This window comes from Rhea pennata, chromosome 18, assembly GCF_028389875.1.
Source record: "Rhea pennata isolate bPtePen1 chromosome 18, bPtePen1.pri, whole genome shotgun sequence".
NCBI classification, from domain to species: domain Eukaryota; kingdom Metazoa; phylum Chordata; class Aves; order Rheiformes; family Rheidae; genus Rhea; species Rhea pennata.
The window spans coordinates 12,397,192-12,416,102 of NC_084680.1; the positions used below are offsets into that span (position 1 = coordinate 12,397,192).

Sequence of the window (18,911 nt, forward strand, 5' to 3'; positions counted from 1 at the left end):
ATAATTGTTTAAATTATTTTAGTTGGACTACAGTGTTAATATCCAAAACACGGTCTTTTTTTCTTTTTAAATACAAACAGTGAGAAATATGTTGCTAGTTTTAAAAGTTTTTTTTTCTCTCTACATAGCTAGAAGAGGTATCAACACTATATATCAGAGGAAACACCAAAAGCAAAAACATCAAAAGTATTTAAGTTCTTCAAAATATTTCTTATAACAAGTAATAGTATAAGGACAGAAGACTTACCAAAGTGAATAACGTCTGAAATTCTTAGCACATCATCAGCAAGGGGAAACTCTAAATTTAATATCCCTCGAAGTGGGATTCCCCTACATCACATGCTTGTTTTTTCAGTGTAGTAGCATGACTGTTCTCTTTTTTTTTGTTGATTTAACACTTCCTTATTTTAATCCTTTGACTAATAATATATATATTATTTTAAGGAGATCTTCTCATAATAACGATTGTATCAGCTGCAAGAGGGGATAATCTATTTTTGAAATCTAAGAATCAAAAAAGGTCTAATTCTTGAGAGATTTTACAGAGAAATAAATCATTGGCAATTACACTGTTGGGAGCATGCAAAGCGCACAATGATTACTGCTATATTTTGAATACTGCTACTAATGAAAACATACCTCTTAAAAAGCAGGAACATATTTATTTTCTTAGCATACCAGACCTCATCTGAAAATGATATATATAAGCATAAAACCCTATGCTCTTCTAGCTAATATAAGCAAAAAAGACAAGGTACTAGACTACCCAGCCTGTGTTAATACGCATAAGTTGGCTGACAGACTTCGCTAAAAATTCCAGATTAAACTAACATACCCCTTAGGATCTTCCTGTATTTCTTCCTAATTTTCAGATGAGTATTATGAGAATTTATTATTTGTAAAATACCACCATTATCATGAAAAATAGATTTGTTCTTGCAGCGCATCTGGTTAGCACTTCAGAAAAATGCTTTTTGCCTCATCATAGAAAATGCTATGGTATGTTCAAATTCTTCTGAAAAAGGAAAAGATTCCATAGGAAAATAAAACCATGAATTCCCCTGAATATACTTTTGACACTTTACAAGTAAACAACAACTGGCTGTGCAGATTCAACAAATTTGTAATACAAGTTTTCTGTTGCACACGCAATAATTTAAAATCCTATTTAACTGTTTTACCTGTATGGAAAACCTTCCAAGCCAAATGCTTTGCAAATGACAGTATCTTCAATGCTGACAAGAATCACTTCATAACTAAAATGAAGCCAGAAATATTAAGGTCTCCCTGATTTTTTTTTTTTTAACATCATAAATTCAGGTTGTTTATTTTTGATAAGTGTTAAGTTGCCCCTATCAGTTTTAGCATATAGAATATAAACTGTACATCTCTGATACATTTTGTTTCAGTTGGAGGTGGGTGGGAAGATGGAGTTTGAGATGCATTGTGGTGTTTCAGTGCACTGTTAAAACAAATTTCACATTTCAGAGAACAGATGGTTAGCTTTCGGTGACCGATGAAATGAGTCTTCACATGTTGCCAGTATACAAAGTGGAAGAAACTACTATTTATTAACTTAGTAAAGCTTTAGGATTATTTAATTTAAAAATCTGGTATTCCAATCACATGCTGAATGAAAAATGTCACTAATTATGTCTTGACAGATGTCTGGATACTACCTTAGATAGAGAGAGCAAGATTCTGTTATCTGCAATTCTAAGGTATAATGAACCATGGGAGCTAAAAAGCCACAAAGGAGTAGGGACTATTGGGCTTCAGTATGGCTCTTGGTACAATTTGAACAGCTTTATGAGTTGTGTTCTACAGTTCAGTACTTCAGTTGGAAAGCAAACTTTTAAAATATTCATTATGAAAGAAATGGGGCTGGACAAGGCTTTCATCCTAAATATTTGGATACTATTTTACTATTTTACTTAGATTTTGCAGCAAAACCAACCACATAAGTGAGCATGAAATACTGTTTCATTCCAAATATAAAACAGATACATCCTTCATTTTTAATCAACTGCACAGCAACTAAATTTGTAACAAAATTATTTGATAAACAATTTTATTTTTTATTTTTTGTTGAAGGAAGGGTTATGTTTTTAGAAGACATTGAATTTCAATACTTCTAAGTGTTATTCTGGCACAAGACAGTACTACCCATCTTTGTTTTTAAGGTTATTTCATTTCATGTCATCTGACTTCAAATGTCTTTGCAGTATTTGCAAGCTGAAAAATCATCATTTGAACATTCGTATTTTCATAAAAAAAGTGGCTAAAATACAAGCAAAGAGCATTTTCCAACACGAACTAGCCATGAATGTTAAATTTTGGAAAGAATTCCTAAAGGGCTGAGTTCCCCCTCACCAAACGAGATTTGAGCTATACGTTTTATTTAAAAGTTCTCTAAGTAAATCAGCAGCCATTGATGATGAGATCTTCAACAAAATCTTCCATTGTATATAAAAATTCTTGACAAAATGTACAGGCTGTATTTGAAGGCCACCATTCAATCCAAGTGCTGGAGTCCAAAGGATACTGGAATCTAAACAAACAACAACAAAAAAAACCGCTCATTTGCTGATAAAATGTTGGGAGGAAAACATCAAACACAAAGAAATTACATTAGGAAAGACTGCTTTGTATTCATCATCCTGTTTAAAATTTACACAACTGAAACCTCACATTGGATAACAAATCCTGGTCAAACTAAAAGAATTACTCTATTGCATATTACATCAGAATTAGCACATTTTAAGATTAGGATTAAAACTCAGTATATTATGATGATAATCTGCTTACTTGAAATTATAACCAACTTTTATCTTTAAGGCTTCTTTTCCCATGATCAAATACTGCATTCCAGGGCTCAATTCAACATCAGTACAGGTCTTCTTTTTAATAAAGGTTATTTCATTATTTTTTTGAGCAAAAGCCTTCCCTGCAGTAGAATAAAGCAAAGTGTCAAGAATTGGGAAATTCCACAAAGATTTTCCAGTCACTCATATATGTTACACAAACTAACATGTTCTACAGTACTGTAAAGTCAAGGGATCCAATATCTACTAGTTAAATAACAAAGATTTGATGAGATAAAACATATTTCCAGCTGTCTGAAATTAGTGTTCAAGAAGCTTTAAATGAAATCTGAATGGCAAATAACCAAAGACACTAAATAATTGTAAGAGCATGTGCAGTGATCAAATTCAGAAAAAAAAAAGGGTGAATATCAGCTTTGGTTCTGCATGGCCTGTGAGCAGTTACCTTTCCTAGAGATAAGATACTGAATGCCCAAGAGCATTCCAAAAGCAGTCCTTTCTCCACTGGGCAGAGATATGTCCAACCTACAAAACTCTGAAAAGAGTGAAGGCAAGGCATATCCCTGCATACTCTCCCACTTCAATTACTGTATATACAGTAAGAGAGGGCCTTCTGGAGAATGAATGGGACAGATTTAAGCCAAAATTCACAATTGAATTAATTATAGAATATGTTCACCTTGTTTTGTCACATAAATGCCATTTAACTGATTACAGGTTACTTTTGTTAACAAAAGCTATCATACAGAAAAGCTGTTAGAAAACATTAAACAAAGACTGCATTTTTTAGACTACTTCCCAAAAGAATTCTCAAATGTACTAAGGTTTTCCACTTGCATGAAATGACCAGGTTTGACTGTTATTTTTTGACAGCTGCTTCAATGTTTTCAACCAGACTGCTCTTACTGTAAATGAAATAATTACATGGATAAAAGTTAGGACACTCACCTCTTTTATAGAAATCTAGAAGAGTTGCAGAATACTTAACAAAATGACCTTCTTCATTGCGAGATAAGATGTTCACTTTATAAACTGTAAAATAGCAGATTTAAAAAAATTTTTTTGTCTGCAGTACATTTAGTTAATGCTCTGCAGATGCTCAGGTGGAGAATATAATGTCCCTTTACAGTATTAATTGCTGGGAAAACTATGATCACAGATATCCACTATATGGCTAAGAAATGTTAACAAATTCTGCCCATGCCCTAATCTGGTTGTACACAGCTTCTGATCCCAAAGCCACACGACTGCGTTAGAATGGTGCCAAGTAAGAAACAGTGCTTATTAGCAGATCCCCAAACCAGGCTCGGTGGTGCACTAATCTTGGTTACATGACTTTTGTTCTGCAGAGGATATAGGCAACACTTACTCTTCTCTATTACAATATTTCACCTTCATACACTGTATGTCACTGTAGGGTTAATCAATTTGAATCATTAAAAGTATAAATGGAGTAAAATGTTTTACAGTAGTAAAAAAAAAAAAAAAAAAAAAGTAAGCATTTTAGTGTGAACATGAGAAATAGGTAATGCCAATTCAAATACTACCATATGCAATGTCATTCTGGCATGCAGCTTCTCGCCGTGTATCAGCAGTTATTGACCGATCTAGTCTCTCTTGTACTTGACTACATTCAGCTACATTGAGAAAGAGGAGAGACAGTATTAAGACAATGTCAATCTATGTCCTCATGTAAAACATCGTAAACCTCTACTTGTCTGGGATAATCTGCTGTAACTGAGAAACAAAGGTATTATGTGATTGTATGCTGGAACAATGAATTTTTAAAAGTCAAAGTAACACTCTTAGTTGCCTCAACCTAATCTAGTAAGACATGCATTGTTAAACATGCATTGTTAAACTTCTTTTAAATTTTAAAATGCAACAATTTTTTTAAAGGGCAACAGATGAGTCCTCACAAGGAGTATTCCTTATGATTAGCATGCTTTTGTCCAAAGCATTAAACTGCATTCTCCCACCAAACGGAATGAGAAAACATCTTAAAAAGAAAGCTTACCTTCCATGCATTTACATTCATCTCCTTCACACAATCTCACAAGTTTTTCATCTCCATATGGGTTATACAATATCGTGCACTGTTTATCTAGAAGATTAAAAAAAGAAACATTAAATTCTTATTAAAAAAAGAAAAAACAAATTCCAAGAAGACAGCACTCAAACTTTGCAAATCAGAAGTTCCTTGAGATTAAAATAACACAGATTAAAACGCTGTGGAAGAAGGAGCAATGGAGTATTTTATTAGGAAGAAAGAGTTAATAAATTAAAAAAAAAGAAGAAAAGATCATGGATTTGTAGACCTGGAACACATACCTGGTGCATGATACTCATAGACAGTGAATGTGGCAGGATTTATCATTCCAACATGGAAGAGCTCACTTATTCTGAACCCAACACAGAGGAAATTATTAGCTGGCACCTATTGAACAGACACATGAAATAAGGGAGCTGAAAAGGAAACATGATGATTCCAAAGAGATCAAGTAGTGCTTACAGTTACGGAAAGGATAACATACAGAGTCTATCTGCAGAACAACATGCCCATCTTTAATCTCATAATCTGCTATCAATTGATCAACTCCACTTGCAAGCTGTAGGGGAGAAAAACAGAGAAATACTTTTATGCAACAGGTAAAGACTTTTAGATAACCTGTAAGGTTTTGTATTCAGTAGTTTTAACATGATTTTGAGATTTTAAAAAAAGCAATTTATTTTACGGTTGCCTCTTTATAACGTTCATATCCTATCCTGATTTTAAAGGCAGCTTTCCTTTTACTTATTGCATGAAGATAATAAAGAATTAAAAAGCTAATCATCTTTAATGGGAAACTTGAGTCCATGGCCAGTATCCTATTTAAGTTTCAGAAGTATAACTCTGATTGCCTTTAAATAACACTTGCATTTTTCAATAGAAGCCTAACTAACATAAACACTATAACGAAGAATCATTTCACAAACTTCAGTTAATAGTTAGGTGCTTAGACTAACAGTGTCCCCTTTATAGTTATCAGATAACAGCATCTCCAGAATTTGATTCACACCATCCTAACATAGATGGCAACCATTCTCCAGCTGCTCTTCACTCTCCACTCACTAAAGACAGAGGCTAGAGGACAAGCTTTAACTAGATGTCCAGCTTCTGATCAGCTAAAACAAGGTGATCCGATTCCTATCCAAATCCCATCATCTAGAATTAGGTAGACTATTCTCATTACTACGAGATGTGTTTAGAAGCAATGAGGATATAAGACAGATTTGCACCATTACTCTAAGAGAGAAAGAGGAAGAACAAGAAATACTATAGTCTTGTCAAAAAAAATGCAAAAAAGAAAACTGTTCTTTAATATTTACAGTAGATAAATCTTCTGTATTTGCTTCCAGTCCACTAACTAAACCTATATCCATCACAGCATGTGCAGACCCTGACTGTGGCTCTCTCATGCTGGGCTTGTACCTAAAACACATTAAAAGTAAAATGAATTACACACAACTGTAATTAAAAAGCAGTTAAATATAACTGAAATTTAAAAGAAATCTTCAGAAACATTATCTCAGAAAATCCCAAGGAAAATTTTTACCAACATTTAGACCATTGTAAACCCATAATTACGCTCAATATCTCAGATGAATTATTTCAGATTTATAGCAATCTAATGCATAAAAGGAGGTGTTGTCAACACTTATGTTCCAGGAGTACTCAGATATAAATTAAAGAAAAACTCTCCCCCAAAGAAGTCATTACCTTTGGCCCTAATTTTTTTCATACACATATATAAAAGGAAAGAGAAAGGAATAAAACAAGAACACGAGACTAGATGCAATTATTAATAAGTGATAGCAAACAAAAATTTTAATCTCTTAAAAGAGATTCAGCACTAAAGTTTCAAGCAATATAATACTAAGACAATAATTAAGGAAAAAAATCAAAAGACCAGAAGGCATTTGTAATATTCTTGTAATAATCTCATTATGTACACATAGGGCAATAATGCATTCCCATGGCACTGCTCCAATTCATTAACAGATCAACTGGGAATTCCAGCTTTGTAAGAAGGAATGTTAAATGGCATGGTTAGGAAATCCAGGACACTTAGAATTGCATGTCAAGGTTTATTTAAGCTAGATGCTAAAACAGGCTCAATATTGGAGGAAAAAAAAGAAAAAACAAAAAAAAACCTAGATGTACTTACTTTGCGCAAGCCTCTAAGCGCCCAAGTGGCTCACCATCTTCTTTTCTGTAATCTTTTCATAACAAGTAGAATCAAATAAGTAGTTTTATAACACTTCAGAAGCAGTAGCCCAAAATTCTTATAAAGCATTTTCATAATTGAAAGAAAATTCTTTCTTAGTTTTGATAGCTGTTTTTCACAGAAACTCATTGTCTAGTCACAAACAAGCAGCGCTACAGTTCTTTTGTAATTCAGGTGAAATGTCAGCTTTAATGCCTAATGTGCATAATCAGATACTGGTGTTACTGAAACTACTTCATGGGAAATGTGTCATAAGTACCTTGTTTTATCTAAACCAGAACTCTCAGCAGCTTGGAGAAATCACCCCAGACAGCCTCCCTCCCTCACCCCATAATATTTCTTTTTTCTATGAGAAGTTTTTGTTCCCCCTCCCCAATTGCAAAGCTTCTTCCAAAAACATGTAAAAATTCAATGGACAGAAAGATATTAAAAAGTAACTCTTCACAGAAAGATAGATAATAATTTCAAGAAAGGCTAAGAAAGTCTTCTAGCAATTTCTTTTCCAGTTTTGTGTTTAGAAAGTGGAAGAATTTCTTACAGTTTCTTCTTAATAAGAAACACTTTAACAAAGTGAGGTCAGTGCAGGAAAAAAAAAACACCTAATAGTATTAAAATCATTCTGACTCTTTACCATCATTTCTCTTTGGAACAATCTTCAATTCAAAGTTACATGACTCTTCAGAAGTACCGATTATATTATATACTGTCCTCACCTACACACATGCAAATAAAATAGACAAAAATAAAAACACTCAGTGTACAATCCTCAAGATTGGCATAAAAATTAAAACTGAGAATATGGAAGCAGGAGAACATGCTAGAAGTGAAAACAAGTCTATACAGCATAATTATTTTGATTGAAACTGATTGAAACAAAGTAGAAAAATAAATGAACAGCACAGAAGCAAAGATGGAATTCTTAAGTAAAAGCCTACCACTCTTGCCGATTGTATTAAAAGACTGAAAATCTTATTGAACAATTTCTAATATTTTATGAGTGAAAACACTAGTACACAAGAATGTTTAAATTTTAGATGTTAAGGTCAATGCTAGAAGCAGCTATGAAAGATTAGAAGAAAATATACCATGGAGACAGCTCAATATTTAGGCACACAATAATTATTTCTTTAAATATTGCAAGGGAACAATGCCCTAATGACATTGCTTAATAAACAAGATATAAACAGTAGAATAACAGGGAGTTAAGCTGTTTCTCAAAATTAGTCACTAACTCGGGATTTCCCTGTTTGGCTGCCTAAGCAGAGGCATTCAAAATTGGTGAGCGGTCTTTAAAACTAGGCTGATCACCTATTTACATTTATAGAATAGAAAATCTGTGATGAAAGTGAATAAACTTTACAACTTATATTATTAGCCATAAGTAATATTCAATCCCAAATATAGCCAAAATGACACTTATTGCTTCAGTCTAAAGGCAAGGGCAACAAAGGAATAGTTTATGAGAAATTTCAATTTCCTTCCCAATGTTCTTATTAATAAACCATAGACTTCATTAAAAATAATGGCTGCATACTTACATTTACTGTAGCTAAACCAGTGCTGCTGCCAGTGCTTACATATATGTCATCTTCCAAAGGTACCTAAAGGATTAAGGTTAAATAAAAATAGTAAAGTTAATAATAAAGATAGGACTATTAGCAGCAATAATTAAAGCCAGTATTTTAAAACAAAAAAGTTGGCTTAGTAGCAATTTCAAAGTTCAAAGATTTAACAGGTTACTAAGAATACTGCTTTCCCTTGTCAAAAGCAACATTATTCACTCACCGTCACTGTTCTTCCCACAAAATTATCTTCTGTCAGGTTAAACAGGTGAAGATCTCCATACTGTTTGTAAGCTACCTTAACACTCATGTCCAAACTAAGCCGTTTGACAAGAAGTGAATATTCAGTCAAGGCCTCAAGGGCATTAATTGTATCCTGTCAGAAATCAGTTATAAAGAATTACTTTCAGGAATTAAAAGTAATAATTTATTAAAAAGCAATTTATTTTCTGCCACTTAACCAGGAGGACACATAGCAATAACAACATTTATCTGATTAGCTTAGCAGTTTCTCAGCAGTACAATTAATACCACGGTAAGGTATTTAACACTATACTCCTTTCTAGGCATGTATACAAGTACTAAAAAAGAAGCAAAGAGTAACAAACAAATAAAGCATTCATGAGTTTCCTTTTAATAATTTATTTTTATAGTTTTAAAAAATGGGGACACTGCATGAATTAGAGTATTTTATATAGTATGACTAGTTTACAGAAAGCATATCAGAAATACAGCAAATTTCACTTGACTGTTTTCATCTATTCATATACACTAACTCAGTTTGTATGAGTATGTATGAATGCACTAACACTGCATTCCATTTTTGTGGAAAACAACAATGTTATGTAATGAAATGTTCTGTTTTATAACAAACTTGGGGAAAACATTTCTCCTGGTATGATTCTTTTCATTCAGCTTGTCTCAAGTCAGCTGAATCAGCTTGTAGATTTCTATCTATAATGGACTTCATGCATAGAAGTCAGGTTTCCCACAGACAAAGAAAACCACAGTAACAGAGTCATTTGATAATAGTCCTATATGTAGGACATCCAAGTTGCCAATTTGGTCATCTAATGATATTACTCTCAAGTCTTCTCAGAATTTGATACTTGAAGAACAGGAACAAAATACTTAAAAGCTTACCTGAGTCGAATAAAATCCACCACCATATCTTTGTTCTTCAGACAACCATTTGATAATGGGATTAGCATAATTTTTGTCCCCTCTCAACAAAGCAGTAAGCAAGGCATATGCAGTAGTTTCAACCATTTGTGCAGTAACTGTTCGCGGAGAGTCTCGGTCTAACTTTTTGAAAGTATCTTTCCAAAAACGATAAATAGGTGGGTCACCTACAAAAACATGGTCTACACTGGTCAAGGAGAAAAGCAGAAACTCTTTCTGCTTTCATCAGGGAATGAAGATGTGATTTCCTTATAAGTCAGACATTTATTCTAGAAACTTATGATGAACAGACCTGGTACAAATCCAGATAGTTGCTGGTCCTAAGCACTGACAAAACTGGGAGGTCAAACCAATAAAATAAGCATATATATATATATATATATATATATTTAAAAAAAAACAAAACAAACAAACAAAAAACCCAGTCACTTCAGACAGAGACACAACAAAGCTATTCTACTCCAGAAGAAATGGTTACCTGGAAGAGAACACTGTGAGGTTCTTGCATGTGACAAAACACTCTAAGAAGAGCATTCAGAAGAGGCTATGAAGACATTCAGCAACCAGTGAGAAATTAGTACCCCAGTGGCACCGTTTGGCTGCAAGAACTACAAATCAGGTTAACTTTTAGACAGTGAAATAAACATTTAAAAAAAAAAAAAAAACACACAGCTCTGAAAAATGAGCATCTGATGGTAGGATCCCATTACTAATTAACTGATTTTGAGAGTCATCATTTAGTAATTCATTTTCATCAGAATCAGAAGGGAAGACCAGATATATTTCATCCATCTAGTCCAGATGCTGGCACACAGGCTTCAGATGAAGTAATCGCAAAAAAAAAAAAAAAAAAAAAAAAAACCTCAAACCAAAAAGCAAGTGTTAACAAAGAAGGAAGCCCAAAATCAGGTCTAAGCAGAACTATGTAGCAGAAGAGGAAGAACATCTGATCGCAATACAATTGAGCTGATATATGGAGTAACAAATGAAAAGAGGACTGAAATAATTTGGTTTTCACTTTAGGCACTAACTGCATTAAGAAAGCTGCATGAATAAAATGGTAAAAAATAATTAATAGAAAAAAGTAACAGCTCATATTGTTTTTACTGCAACTGAAAGTGATGGGGTTTAGTTCTATTGCTCTTGGTCAAAGAGAAGCAGAGTATATATTATGCTTGCAGTCTGTAAACATTACCACAAGTTAAAACCATTAAGATGAGCGATGTTTAGTGGACTGAAATCATGCCTTTGAAATCAGATCTCTTGGTGCTGAAGACAACCTGTTCTTAAGAGCTCTACCTTACTTTCTCTTGTTCAAGTAAAACATCCTTTCTATCGTATGTACAAAAGTGATTAAAATATTTCAGTCACACTATTAACCTAAATCCCCATAAAAATTCCTATGAAACAGAATTAGATAGATTAATATTTTAAAATAAAAAGCTTTCAAATAATCTAAAAATAGTTCGGATTAAGTTGTACCTATGACAAATGCTTCCTTCTTCAGTGCAGAGAACGCAGACCGTGCAGAGTGATGGTTCAAGTCCACAAGAGTTAAAGCATATGTAGTTATTGCCATCGTAAAGGGGCTTGCAGCAGATTGCACATTTTTCAACAAATAATCTCCTGCTCTATTTCTAGCATCATAGGTTCTCTGAGAAGATGAACAAGCTATAGTTAACACGTTACTCGCATATCTTTAAAGACAATATAGACACATACAGTATCTTCTACAATAAATCCTTGAATGAAATGCTCCAGAATTTTGCTATTGTTCTTTTACTTGTTTTGAAAGCCAAAGACTAGTAAAGCAAACAAACCTTAACATCTGACACTGAAAAAAGCCTCTTGATTCCCAGGTCTAATGCTATTAGAATCAGAAGAAATAAGAATCCCAGAACGTGACTGTTGCCAGAAATAAAAATATTATTTACCTGAGTAGGACATATTTTAATTATCTTCTCAATTCCAATTACAGAAAATGCTGTGAGATATAAAGATTTTTCTTTAGTTTCTGTAGGTAATGTACCCTACAAAATCAAATACATAAATGTAATTAAATAGAAAAAACAGTTCATTCAAATAAAAACAACTTTTTATAGTTTAGGTGAGGAAATGAATAGAAATTCCTGTAACAAATGTCAATTTGATTTCACCTGAAAACATGTTGACTTTCTTGAAGGTATTAGCTTATTGGTAAAAATAGTTCAAAATATATAAAAAGTTATCGGCAAGCCAAACTACTACATTATTAAAAAAAATATATATTTTTTTCCCCCCTAAGTTTTAAGTGGCAAGTAACTACTTTTGGTGGGAAGACAGAAAAGGATGTAAAACATGCTGAGCTTAAATGAAATTAAAGGAAATTAACAAAACTGTCTTGTCTAGATGTTCTAGTGAAATGAAGCCTAAAATACCTTGCATTCCTAAAATATAATACCTCCTGGCAACTTCAGCTTTCTGTGTGTACACACATAAAACATTTTCATACCTGTAGTTTCACTGGTTGATAACTTGAAAATTCATTGAACGATCCATCAGGCATTTGACAGTTATCAATCAGCCATAGAAGTGAATTACAAATAGAAATCTGATCAAGACTTATATATTGATTAACTTGTCCAAACATTCTTAAAGCAAAAGCTGACAGCCTGTCAAGGAAATTAAAAAGAATGTATTTGTTTTCATTAGTAGATACATTTTTTTTTAATCTTACAGTAACAACATTGCTAGAGATTATTTAGACACAAACCTGCACTATTTATAGTTTAGGTGTACCACCTCCTGCACGCATCAAAGAAATGTTGTAGCTGAATTTTTAATTTAAAGTAACTAACATGCAATAATTACTCACAATTAATTTTAAGCGAGGCATTCAAAATAAAGTTGATCAATTCCCACATTTCAGGATATAGCCTGGAAATATTTCATTCTCTTACACACAGAATTTAAGGAAGATGCCTTGGAACATCTCATTTCCTCCTTTTATAAGTCAGTTACATTGGCCAGTGTGGACAGCAAGACAGTGACTATGTATTTTTACTCATTTGCAATGGCAAAATTTTTTTTATACATACAATATTAGTCTATCTCTCTTTGATACCATCAAGCCCACTTGTCCTGCTTACTATAAAGCATCACCCTTTAAAAATCAGTTATAACAAGAAAGTGAAGAATTGAATCAAGTTTTTTCAATTCATTCTAATAAAAAGACTCACCATGTGCTAGCTTGCCCATTCTTCCACATGCTATATGAGAAGTCAGGATTTCTGAATGACAAGATGCTTACAATTCCTAAGAAATATATTAGGCAGACTTAGTGGTTATGAAAAAAGGATTTATATTAAAATCCTATTTGCTCACTCAAATATACGGTCTTTCTCTAACAGCAAAGTCTCTCTACATCTTAAAAAAAAAAAAAAAAAAAAAAGAGAGAGAGAGAAAAGAAAAAAATATTTTTCTACCTTCTTTCATCTTCCTCCGCATTTCAGTTCTTGACGCTAAGGTTTTAGGACCCAGTAAATGCCAGTTATTTGATTGTTCCAGGTAGTGAAACACATAAAATACTGGGGCAATACTCATAAGCTCTGCTTCTGCACTACCCTTTGGCAGGTTAGTAAGAAGACTGAGACCTCTAGGACTGAGGGCTGTGGCAATCACTTCTCCCATAAGATGCCCTGCAGAAAGAAAAAAAAAAACAAAAAAATTCATTTAAATGGGTGACAAGTATCTTTGGATTCACTTTAAGAACAATAATTTCATATTAGTTATTTAAACTTCTAAAGAAAAAGTAATCTCTACAGCCTTTCCTCAAAAGGAGGAGAACCTAAGAATAAATTCAGATAAATTGAATCAAAGGAATAAGAAGCAGGAGCAAAAGAACAAGTATAGAAAATGTAAATATGCAGTAGGCTAAAAATTTCAATTCAGTTTACCTTTTACACTGACACTTCTATCAATTTTCGTTTTAGGCACCAGATTTAGCGGGATTTTATATTGAAATTCTTGTCGTCTTTTGATTAAACCTACAATCGAAAATGTACAAACAGCACATGGAATGATCTAATCAATATAGGGTATAGATGTAATAGCCAAATTTAAAGATCACAACTGAAATATAGAAATAAGCACATGCAAACAATATCAACTATCGAAAAAAAATCAGATTGAAACACATTAATTTTTGTTATTGTTGCTGTTAAGAGAATATATATATCTCAACCTAGTTTGTGCTTTCAGAATTGCCTTTGATTAAATGAGAATATATTCTCTTTAAAATTTACTTGCTAATTGGTTTTCAAGCTCACTGAGAAAACTAAATCTTCATATCATATTAAAAAATACCTACAAAGATTTTTTTAAGAATTGAATTGAACTATTTTTGAAAGACTAACTCTTTTGAGATGGATTTGTTAGTCTATGAAAGGACAAGAAATCCATGGAAAGCACATATGAAAGGACATACATCAGGAAGGAGAATTACTGCTTTTTGTTATTACTGAAAAGTTGATTGTCATAACTGCATGAAATAACTTAATGAAAACAAAGCAGATGAGGTCCACGTATAATCAATTCTCATACCATAAACACCTTGTGGATCCAAAGTGAAACCTGCATGAAGTTCTCTCTTAATGCCTTCTGGCTAAAAACATTAAGAAGGAAGAAGTAAGCAGAAAATGGAAACACTTTTGTTTAATCAAACATATTAGCTGAAGCAACAATTTAAATTATAGCATCTTAGCACTATACATCCTTTTCTATGGTTGATTTTCACTTTATTCTTCTACTGCTAATCTATATACATTTAGCTAGTGCTATAGCTTCCAAAATATTAAAAATTTAACAAAAGATTTAAATAAAAGTTTAGGAAAACATAAATAAGTTACAAAAAATATAAAATTATAAAAAATATAATTATGATCCTGCTTGAGCAGGAGGGTTGGACTAAATGATCTCCAGACGTCCCTTCTAGCTTCAACCATTCTGTGATATCTTTCCATGAAGTAAGTTTAAGCAGTTGGAAACTCAGAGAAACTTAGAATACAGTATTTTATTTGCTTATTAAGTTCGTGTGTGTGTGTGTGTGTATATATATATATATATATAAAAAAAAATTTACAGAATATATATATATATATATATATTCTGTTTTATTTTTACATGCAAGGGTTAAAAATATAAGCACATAAATACACAATCATGCATTTTTTTCACTGCATATCTCCTAATGAAGTTAATATCATAATATTAATTTGATTCCCAGATATCATATGATCTAGCAATATTTCTATTTTCATTTCATATATTTTTTACTTCTTGTGACTGAGACAATGTGAAATTCAAAAACATTCTGAACATCTTGATTTTTTTTTTTCCTTACCAGTACACGTAATGTTTTAACTACAGTTTCACTACTCCGGGTGGTCACTAGTGTAAAGTTGATAGTATGAAGACCTAATTCCAAAGGAAGTATTCTAAATGTAATTGGTAATGATGAATCACCATGTAGATGCTTAAAGTTACAACTGCGTATCAACACTCCAGTAGTTGTAGTATCTTCAAAAGAACAGATTCCATCTCCAGCTGCTATTTTAACGCAGAACTGAAATAGTGAAATATTCAAAGCGTTAACTTCCATGACATGTACAACACTAGAGAAATGTTTAATCAATTGAACTATTACAATGAACATTCTATTACTCTAATACTTTTTTTTCCCCGTTTAGAATGGGGAAGTGTTATTAACTTTGGAATTACTATTATTTATACTAGAGACACACTAACAAATGTTCACTAACAAGACCAAGGAACCACTGTACTAGTTGTCATACAGACATCTTTGCAGGCTCTTTTTTGGAAATTTTTCAATAATTATTTTGCACCCTTCTGTTTGGATGAGTTTCCTTAGAAACAGCGCTTTCCTATTAAATCCACAGACAATGTAATCTGCAAGTTCTGGAGCAGGTCTCTCCCAAAATTCCATCATTTGTTTGAGGTGTTGTCATAACATTTGGAACAGAAAAATAGTATCTTAGCTTTTCACTACTCCTATTGCACCAGATTCAAAGTTGCCGGCAGGAGCATGAAAACATTGTAATCAGCAGCATGACTGCAGGTGAAACTTTTAATGGTTGCTTTTCATTGTTACATAGTTATGTAGACTAAAGTTGGCTGGAGTATCTGAAAATCTGATCTATTTATAGTGAGTGCACACAGAGAAAATGCCTTTTCAGTTAATTATGTCAATATTTCTACAGAACTCACTAATACCACAAATTACCTTAATTACAGAACTTCCATAGTTATAAACTGATCCTTTTAACTCAATTTGTTCTCCTCGCACCACAGAGTAAGGAACATAAATGTTCAAGAAGATATCTTTTAAAACCTGCACTTCCAGGGGCTCCGCAACACATATACCTAAGAAAATGAAAAACATAAAAGCACACTATCTTATCCACTCTTCCAATAAAAAAGTTTGAGAAACTCCTCATATCCTTGCTGCCTTTATTGATCACTTAACAGTTTTAAAAACGTACTTTGAAATTGTTTAGCTTTTTCAAAAGTGACCAGGCTCTTGCATTCTGTTCCAAGTTGCTATCTGCCACTCTTCTAATGTAGTCACAGACGTGCCAGTCCATTAGGCTTCTGCTCCTTCCTAAACCTAGGAGCAACTCTTCTGCCTGCGCTACTGTATCTATCCAAAACACTTTCTTCCATTCCTCAAGTTCCTAAGCTATTGATAGCAGGACACTGTAAAGCAGTGCCAAGGAAGGGTCAGCCGAGTGTTTGTGCTATTCTTATCCTCCTCCTGGTCATCTATTACAGGCCACTATCAAAGACAAAATGCTAGACTAGATAGACCTTTGTTTTGCCCAGTACAGCCATTTTTACATTCATAACAACAAATGAAGTAATTTTGTTTCCATAAAAACATATTTTGGTGTTTTCTTTTCCTGATTAACAACAAGAAAAATCAAAACACCACCCCATCTTAGAACATACATAGCAATGGAAAAGGGAAGATCTGCACATCTAAACAAGAAAGCTCCCTAATTCTTTGTCTACAACCTAATTTGTTTATAGTACTTACCTTTATCAGATATGCCAACACCTAGAACTTCCCAGGTAGTCAGTGAATCAGGCAGAGTGACAGACAGAGTCTTTGACCTGTGTTTAGAAGTGTGGATTTTTTTTTTTTTTTCCTTTTGAAGTTAGGACATTTATATATTATCAATAGTCTTTTGTTAACACCAACAATCAATGAACAGGAAGACAGTATATGCCAAGAGTAAGACAGACTCAGATGAGACAAGCAATGACATAGCGTATTTAGAGAATAAGACCTTTGGATTATCATTCGTGTAAGTTTGTTTTTGGCTGACTTTACAGAAGCTGACGTTTAGCAAGGTCAGAAGTGAAAGGAAAAGGAACTCTGAGGCACCAGACAACTTTTCCTGTGTACAGGACAACATGGCATAAATAGCATGCCTGTACAAGACTGCATTTTACTGCACTTTGCAAGGGGTACAATTAAGGTTACCCAGGTTACCTCAGTTTTAGCATTTACTTTCTAAAAAACTGATGACTTAGTCAAATGTTAGTAACTGACTGAGAAAGCAGTACCTTGGAGAAACTTGATGAACTTCCCATAACCAACTTTCAGGGAAATAACTTCTGATTTCTGCTTCATCCAATTCCAATACAGCCTCAAAATCTGAAGACAAAGCAAGTAAAAAAACCTGACAAAAAGCCTTCTGTCAAAGGCTTCAAAATCATCCTCCTTTCCTTCTGTGATACTATATCCTGCCTATTTGCCTTAGGTTATTCTTAAAGAAAAAAGTAGCTAAATACCCTCATCAAAAATCTTGTGTTTTCCAGTCTCAATCATTTATACATGTGAATACTCATCCATTAGCTAGACAGCATAACTTGTGGACTAGTGATTACAGGGAGAGAATGGGAAATGAGAAAATTTTGTGCTTTCACTGGTATTTCATTGGTATTTCTGGAGAAACTCATTTGGCTGTTCCCAGGTCCAAAACAAGACACTTGTTTAGCCTCTGCACGGTATTGAAGTTTAGCACTGACTACACAGACAGTGATGCTCCCTTGTTGCATGCCTGCTTGTTTTAAGTATGGATGGAACATAGCTCTTCAGTGCAGCCTTAAGAGAATAAAGAATTGCTCTTCCACCCCACTCAGGGGTATTCAGCCAAGGTCTTTGGAGACTGGCAAAATTCCTTCTGGAACAACCCTGACATAATACAGGGGGGTTAATAAATTAACTCTTCTTGAGAGGTATTTCATCACAAGGCCACCCAAGAGTTAAAATTCTAGTACTTACGCATTCTTGCCAATATCAGGAGCTTATTAGGCTCTGTCTCTCGCAGTCTGTTTGCAAATTCACAGCAATCTTTAAATGCCAAAATGCACTTTTCACTACTCCGAATTCGTTGAGCTCTATCACTGCAAGTCTCACTGACCGGATATGCTTTTACTCCAGCCATACAACATTTTCGAATTTCTGGATGTTTATATTTGGATGCTGAAAAAATAAAATAAATTACTCAATTGCTTCCTTGAGATGAAGTTTTTATTTTAAAATACATTTTAACTAGTTATACTGAAGTTATTTTTAAAACTTGCAGAATTTCAATGAAGGCATAGCTTTGAGGATAAACATAAACTTGTCAATTTTAAAATACTAGTGACACATCCTTAACTGTCTAAATTACTACTGTTCTGAATTAAAAATATAAAACAGTTGAGAGAAAGAGGAGCTTTACTACATTTCAAGATTTAAAAGTTCCTCTGACAGGCTTGGTCCCTGGTATGTTGTTACTGGGAAAGACTGCCACATGGTAACTCTGTGAGTTTTTGGGCTATGCCTCTTCAAAAGAGGAAAATAACTTAAAATTATGCTAAATTTTAAGCATAAGTTGCTTAAGTCTCAGCAACTTCAAACTAAACATATGGCTAAGAGGCTTTATAAATGGGGTCCTCCACAATGTCCTCATCAATATTGGACAATCTCTTTCTATCCCCTACATTAAATGAAGACAGTAATAACT

The 18,911-nt window shown here is 33.3% G+C and overlaps 1 protein-coding gene across 2 annotated transcripts in view; it reads right to left on the reverse strand.

Moving 5' to 3' along the window:
* Positions 1 to 2,104: 2,104 nt before the first annotated feature.
* C5 (complement C5) overlaps positions 2,105 to 18,911 on the reverse strand; it is a 29,969-nt gene continuing 13,162 nt past the window's right edge. Inside the window, exons 17-41 of one of the 2 annotated variants that reach the window (XM_062590775.1) lie at positions 18,185 to 18,385; positions 17,464 to 17,554; positions 16,931 to 17,007; positions 16,118 to 16,257; positions 15,218 to 15,439; positions 14,419 to 14,479; positions 13,773 to 13,862; positions 13,302 to 13,514; positions 13,056 to 13,131; positions 12,329 to 12,488; positions 11,772 to 11,867; positions 11,320 to 11,491; positions 9,799 to 10,004; positions 8,879 to 9,031; positions 8,632 to 8,694; positions 7,725 to 7,806; positions 7,034 to 7,085; positions 6,195 to 6,297; positions 5,360 to 5,434; positions 5,157 to 5,262; positions 4,843 to 4,929; positions 4,373 to 4,462; positions 3,774 to 3,857; positions 2,809 to 2,947; positions 2,105 to 2,551 (exon numbers count right to left, since the gene is read on the reverse strand). In XM_062590775.1, the coding sequence (XP_062446759.1) occupies positions 2,422 to 2,551; positions 2,809 to 2,947; positions 3,774 to 3,857; positions 4,373 to 4,462; positions 4,843 to 4,929; positions 5,157 to 5,262; positions 5,360 to 5,434; positions 6,195 to 6,297; positions 7,034 to 7,085; positions 7,725 to 7,806; positions 8,632 to 8,694; positions 8,879 to 9,031; positions 9,799 to 10,004; positions 11,320 to 11,491; positions 11,772 to 11,867; positions 12,329 to 12,488; positions 13,056 to 13,131; positions 13,302 to 13,514; positions 13,773 to 13,862; positions 14,419 to 14,479; positions 15,218 to 15,439; positions 16,118 to 16,257; positions 16,931 to 17,007; positions 17,464 to 17,554; positions 18,185 to 18,385 (2,969 nt within the window). In that variant the 3' untranslated portion in view covers positions 2,105 to 2,421. Of the gene's footprint in view, positions 2,552 to 2,808; positions 2,948 to 3,773; positions 3,858 to 4,372; positions 4,463 to 4,842; positions 4,930 to 5,156; positions 5,263 to 5,359; positions 5,435 to 6,194; positions 6,298 to 7,033; positions 7,086 to 7,717; positions 7,807 to 8,631; positions 8,695 to 8,878; positions 9,032 to 9,798; positions 10,005 to 11,319; positions 11,492 to 11,771; positions 11,868 to 12,328; positions 12,489 to 13,055; positions 13,132 to 13,301; positions 13,515 to 13,772; positions 13,863 to 14,418; positions 14,480 to 15,217; positions 15,440 to 16,117; positions 16,258 to 16,930; positions 17,008 to 17,463; positions 17,555 to 18,184; positions 18,386 to 18,911 lie in introns of both variants that reach the window. The other variant, XM_062590776.1, reaches the window with a different exon arrangement.